Source organism: Lithobates pipiens, unplaced genomic scaffold (assembly GCF_037356315.1).
Source record: "Lithobates pipiens isolate NorthernLeopardFrog02 unplaced genomic scaffold, aLitPip1_a1.2 Scaffold_22, whole genome shotgun sequence".
NCBI classification, from domain to species: domain Eukaryota; kingdom Metazoa; phylum Chordata; class Amphibia; order Anura; family Ranidae; genus Lithobates; species Lithobates pipiens.
This window is the reverse complement of record NW_027507784.1, coordinates 338955606-338962191: the sequence shown is the minus strand read 5'-3', so window position 1 is coordinate 338962191 and position 6586 is coordinate 338955606. Positions and strand designations below refer to the sequence as shown.

The window sequence follows — 6586 nt, the reverse complement described above, 5'->3', positions numbered from 1 at the left end:
AAATAAGCAACAATGAAAGGGACGTGTCACGTGTGATTGTATCAAAAACAAGAAAAAAAAAAGGCATTTTCTTTTTTTCGTTCACATTGGGCAGTAGTGCCATATACTGATCCAAGCACAATACGGGGGGGCTGCTACGATCTCAGAAGTTGAACATGCTTAGCAAAGCTAAAATTCGTTTTTGTGGATGGGACCACTCAAGCGTGTGGTTTGTATACAAAACTGCAATTAGAATATTATGACCACAGGTGTGTGCAGCCTATTACATTAGGGGTGTGGCACCCAAAAGCTCAAACACGCATGCCTTTTTCTGCAGCCTCCACTGCACTGGACAGTGAATGAATGGGAAGTGCTCTGTTACTGAGCGGCTTCCTGTACTTCACTAAACGAAGCATAGTAAACACAGTTTTACTTTGCTTTTCTTTTCCTTTTCTTTTTTCCCCTTTTCCTTTCTTTTCTTTTCTCTCCGTTATTTTTTCCTCTTTTTTTCAGCTTTTTCTTTTCCATTTTCTTTTTTTTTTTTTCAAATTTTTTATTTTTTTTATTTTTATTTTTTTTCCTGACCATTTTTATATTTTACACTTTTCCTTCTTTTTTTTTTTTTGTTGTTAACTATCATTAACAGCTTGTATTACCATAGCTACTCAAATATGAGTTAAAAATATGTTTGAAATATATGCTCAATATATATATAGCAACTCTTTCATCTGAAAAATGATTTGTATTTATGTGCTGCCAATTTTATGTTCCAGACACTCCCGTCAGAACAGTTTTGAATGTTTTCTTATGAAAAAAAGGGGTAAAACCCAATTAAAACTATCTGAATAAAACAAAAATTGTTAACCCTCTTTAGTTGGACACTGCTATAGTCATTGTTTGCAGGGGCCCCCTTGTTTAATTTCCTGATGTATATGGCAGATAAAGGAATTACGCCATTTAAGGTAGCTAAGAATTCATTACTAATCTTTAATGTATAAGAATTGATGGGACGCCTCTACAAATGGGGGAAAAACAAAACAAAACATATTTTAATGGATTGAGAATTTTTTTTGCGATACTGACTGTTCCTTTCTGCCCCAGTGGCAATAGCATACTTTATTGTTTGTACATTAGCCAAAGGGACAGGAATGGATTAGGGAACCCTTTCCCTGAATGGGACTACAGGCAGCAATAAAACAGAAAATGTGACTCTTCCCCATTCTATGCAAATGAAACTGACTGTAGAAACTTCACTCCGGACCTCATGCAACTTCGATTCTGTGCCTCTCCACTCTTCCTTCACACTCGGGGACCTTGATTTCCAAATGAAATGCACAATTTTCCACAGTCAGGGATGATTTGGGGAGCCACGTCATCTGCTGGTGTTGGTCCTCTGTGTTTTATCAAGTCCAAAATCAGCGCAGCCCCCCAGCAGGAAATTCTAGAGCAGGTCATGCTTCCCTCTGCTGACCAGCTTTATGAAGATGCTGGTTTAATTTTCCTGCAAGACTTGACACCTGCCCACACTGCCAAAAGTACCAATACCTGTGTCAGGGAAGGTTTCACCTGCTGGTGGCACTGTGGCTCCCAGATCTATTGTCTGCAGTTCCGGTGTCCACCAGCGGGTGTCTCTCAGCAGTCGGAGGCTGACAGTGGGGAGAGGATTCACCTGCTGGTGGCACTGTGGCTCACAGATCCATTGTCTGCAGTTCCGGTGTCCACCAGTGGGTGTCTCTCAGCAGTCGGAAGCTGACATTAGGGAGAGGATTCACCTGCTGGTGGCACTGTGGCTCACAGATCCATTGTCTGCAGTTCCGGTGTCCACCAGTGGGTGTCTCTCAGCAGTCGGAGGCTGACAGTGGGGAGAGGATTCACCTGCTGGTGGCACTGTGGCTCCCAGATCTATTGTCTGCAGTTCCGATGTCCACCAGCGGGTGTCTCTTAGCAGTCGGAAAAAACAAAATTAAAGTGTAGCTCTAAAAATAAAATAACAACAAATTGATAAGTCCTTGGCAGTGTGTCAAAAGGACAACAGCAGTGACCATTAGTCAAAGAATGAATGTCCACATGTAGGAGTCCACTCAAGAGACTGTATCTTCTATCACCAGTTTGCAATCCAAATAACCTCTAATTCAAGGGCTAATAAACACAGATAAGAGGATGGGTACTCTTACCATAACTGGTGGACACATTCACCATGAGGCAAGGCGTCATACAGGCTTAAGGGGCTGAATAGCCAATGGTGGTCGGTGCCCGACTTGATGATAACACCCAGACTGGGGCTCGGATCCACGTCCACATCAGTAGGAGACCACGATTCCAGGCAGCTAGCTCCAAAGTGGATAGACGGCCAAAATCTATCCCTCAAAAGTTGATCTAGGGGTATCCGTCAGATGCCGAACTGGTTTGCAGGTTCATAAAGTGGTGATGTCCATCAAAGGTTAAAAAATCCTGGAGTGTGTTGGTGATACGGTGCAGGCTCTGCTGGCAGTCCTTTTGCTGTAAGGATGTTAGTCCTGGTTGTTTTAGCAGCTAATCCGTGTTGTACATGGTGTGGGAAGCTCCACGCTAACCACCCTGGAACGCGGAAGTGACGTCAGTAGTGCTCAGCAAGGATCCAGACACAGAGTGTAGAACATACAGGCTATGTGCTCGGGGCTCACAGCTCCTTCTACTGGCGGTTTCACCTGCTGGTGGCACTGTGGCTCCCAGATCTATTGTCTGCAGTTCCGGTGTCAAGCAGCGGGTGTGTCTCAGCAGTTGGAGGCTGACAGTGGGGAGAGAATTCACCTGCTGGTGGCACTGTGCTCCCAGATCTTTAGGCTGCAGTTCCGGTGTCCACCAGTGGGTGTCTCTCGGCAGTCAGGAGCTGACATCATCCCCTTCAACCAGGCATCATATTTAAACCTGGTGAATGCTATTACACTTTGCCTTGGTATTTTCCTACTTGTGCCCCCATCTGTGTTCCTGAAGCCTACATCGCGTCTCCTGTTCCTGGACTCTGACCCTGATCCTGCAACCTGAATTCTTCATACCCACTCAGTCAGTCTCCTGGTTCCCTTTCCCTGTCCTGTCTTGTTCCGAGCTCCCCTCTGCTTGATTTCCTGTGTTTGACCCTGGCTCTGGTACGATTTAGATTTGGTTATCCCATGATCTGTACATATTGGATTTAGACTGTCGTTTGTTTTGTGTTCACTGGTTGTTGGTTCACTGGTACAATTACTGTATTTACTGTATTGGAGGTGTGTTTTCTTTGTTATTCACTTATATTTTAATGAATCATATTATTTATGCCGCGTACACACGATCGGATTTTCAGCCAGCTAAAAAACCGATGAGAGCTTTTCATCAGAAAATGCGACCGTGTGTACGCTCCATCGGAATTTAGCTATCTGAATTCCCTCCAGCAAAAATTTGAGAGCGTGTTAAAGGGGTTCAAACTTTCTATTGGAAATTCCAATCGTGTGTATGCAATTCCGACGTGCAAAAACTCACGCATGCTCAGATTCAACTAGGAGATGGAAGCTATTGGCTACTGGGTATTGAACTTCCTTTTTCTAGCCCCGTCATACGTGTTGTATGTAACCACGTGCTTGACGGTCGGAATTTGGTGTGACTGTGTGTATGCAAGACCGCTTGAGCGAAATCCCTTCGGAATTCCGTCGGGGAAAACCATCAGAGCTTTTTCCGACCAAAATTCCGATCGTGTGTACACGGCATTACACTTTATCTGTGTTTGGTACTCTCTGTTGCAGTCCACACATTTGTGGTCACATCGGTGTCTGACAACCTGGTTTGATGATCATGGTATCACCATGCTTGATTAGCCAGCAAACATCTCCTTATCTAAACCCCCATAGAGAATCTGTGGGGTATTGTCAAGAGGAAGATGAGAGGCACCAGACCCAACAATGAAGATGAGCTGAAGGCCGCTATCAAAGCAACCTGGGCTTCCATAACACCTCAGTAATGCTACAGGCTGATCGCTTCCATTCCACTCCGTATTGATGTAGTAGTAATTCATGCAAAAGGAGCCCAGACCAAGTATTGAGTGCATACTATACTGTACATGGACATACTTTTCACTAAGCCAACATTTCTGTAATAACAATCTTTTTAATTTGAATTACTGAAATTAACTTTTTGATGATATTCAATTTTTTTTTGAGATGCACCTGTATGTGGTCACTTTGTGGATTTGTTTATTCATTTTATAATGTTTGCGGGTATTTTCTCTTTTTGAGGAGCCACAGTGATACCTAGTGCCCACTAGGAGCTTAAAAAAAAAAAAAATCTTGTCTTAGGCCCCATGCATGGCCTCCCGTGGGCGTGCACCCGCCTGAGGTGACGTCACTTCCTCTCCGGCCCTGCCAGCTGGGAACCGGAGAAAACAGCAACAGTGATTCTCCTGTTAGACTTTCCAGGACAATCGTTTTCCTGGCATTCCTCTGACAGACCAGCAATGACCAGCTCTCCGGTGTCCCATGTAGTTTATAACGGCAAGCGCCCCACAAGCAGCACACGCTCTCCAAGCAGCAGCGAGATATTCACACCAGCTCATGAGGAGAATGTATGTTTCATTTACGATGCATGGCAGAGTGTGGAGCGGGACCTGAGGAACCAAGTGTCTGGCGGGGACCGTGGATTTGTGGAAGAGTATGTGGAAAAGCAACCAAGCAACAACCTGAAATGTCAGTGACTCAAAGCTTTAGAACCAGCCTGGCAACTAGAATGTTCAAAAAAAAAAAAAAAAGCTTTCAAACCAGTTGATCTTAACGACCTGAAGAGGAGAAGCACACAGGACCCCAAGAAGTCATAACTTTCTTAACCCTTGTACACACGGTCGGAGAATCCGTCGGAATGTGTCCTATCGGACCGTGTTGTTGGATAATCCGACTGTGTGTGGTATGACTGATTCTGTCCGAATATCCGTCGGACCCAATTTTCCAACTTGTTGGAAATATTTCCCGACCAACTGGGCCGGTCGGACCTAATCTGATCGTGTGTAGAGAATTTCGATCGGACCAAGTGCCACGCATGCTCAGATCAAATTCCTACATCAAAGCTATTGGCTACTAGCCTGAATGTAGTCCCATCGTAACGAAATTACGTTCATCATGTTCTGAAAGATCGGATTTTTTTCGACAGCTTTGTCCGACCGTGTGTATGCAACAGTTTCGGACAAGATCCGACGGACAAAATCCGACGGACAAAATCCGACGGATTTGGTTGTCAAAATCTCCGACCGTGTGTACAGGGGCTTACAGCTGCTCGACTTTTTCCGACTGGCACAATTGGGACTCACTTTCGTCCTTTTCCATTTGGTCGTCCATTACTGACAGAACGAATCTTCTTTGAGAATGTACTGTGTGGACTAGGCATAGTTTTTCTGCATCACCCCTTCCCAGGCATGTACTGGCCATTGGGACTACAGGGAGTTTCCCGGTGGGCCGATGGCTCAGTGGGCCACTCTGATGCAAGGGGGCTGGTGATGGGACACTGATGTAAGGGGGCTGCTAATCAGACACTCTGATGTAAGGGGGCTGCTAATGAGACACTCTGATGTAAGGGGGCTGCTAATGAGACACTCTGATGTAAGGGGGTGCTGATGGGACACTCTGATGTAAGGGGGCGCTGATGGGACACTCTGATGTAAGGGGGCGCTGATGGGACACTCTGATGTAAGGGGGCGCTGATGGGACACTCTGCTGTAAGGACGCTGATGGGACACTCTGATGTAAGGGGGCGTTGATGAGACTCTCTGATGTAAGGGGGTGCTGATGAGACTCTCTGATGTAAGGGGTGCTGATGGGACACTCTGATGTAAGGGGGCTGCTCAGGGGACACTCTGATGTAAGGGGGTGCCGATGAGACACTCTGATGTAAGGGGGCGATGATGAGACACTCTGATGTAAGGGGGTGCTGTTGAGACACTCTGATGTAAGGGGCTGCTGATGGGACACTCAAAATGTAAGTGGGCCGGTCTGGATGAAGTCCAGGGCCAAATTTCTTTCCCAGTCCAGCCCTGCCCCTTCCCCCCTCCTTACTTATCTTCCCTTCCCCAGTAAGAGGAGAAAACGCTTCCCCTATACCTTAGTTTGTCCTTTCCCTTCCACCCGTGCATCTAAAGCCCAACAAAAAAACGATTGAAGCTCCCCTTTTTAATAATTATTTATCCAACTGAGATTCTGACTTTGAGGGTGGTATTGTATATTTATGCGGTAGCTGGGCTCATGTTTAATCCCAGCACCATAGGTCAACTAGCTATTAAATGGCTCATCATACCGTGTTCAGCTGTTGTCCTGCGATACCATCCAAACTACTCCTTCTATTAAAGATTAAAACAAAAAAAAAAGCAAAAAAAATAAATAAAAAAATCTTGACTTAGATTACTCTTTTCGTCCAAAACATTAATTTCTGCAAGTGTTCCACCACTATCGTTTTTCTACAATGGCCTCTCGTGCATACTTAATTGACTAACCCATTTTATTAGTCACGTTGCATGTTCCACTGATGCAATCTAAGCATCTATTATCACTAAAAAGCCCTATGAAAGGGGAGACCATTGATTTTTGTTGTGTTCTACTCTTAATCTTTGTTTTTTTTT

General features: G+C 44.9%; 1 protein-coding gene across 1 annotated transcript; it reads left to right on the top strand.

Moving 5' to 3' along the window:
• The first annotated feature begins 4303 nt into the window (after window positions 1–4303).
• LOC143925569 (mapk-regulated corepressor-interacting protein 1-like) lies at window positions 4304–4806 on the top strand. Its single transcript, XM_077450046.1, has 2 exons — window positions 4304–4670; window positions 4734–4806. The coding sequence occupies exons 1-2, from the start codon at window positions 4442–4444 to the stop codon at window positions 4796–4798; spliced, it is 294 nt and encodes a 97-aa protein (XP_077306172.1). The 5' UTR covers window positions 4304–4441; the 3' UTR covers window positions 4799–4806.
• The last annotated feature ends 1780 nt before the right edge of the window (window positions 4807–6586 follow it).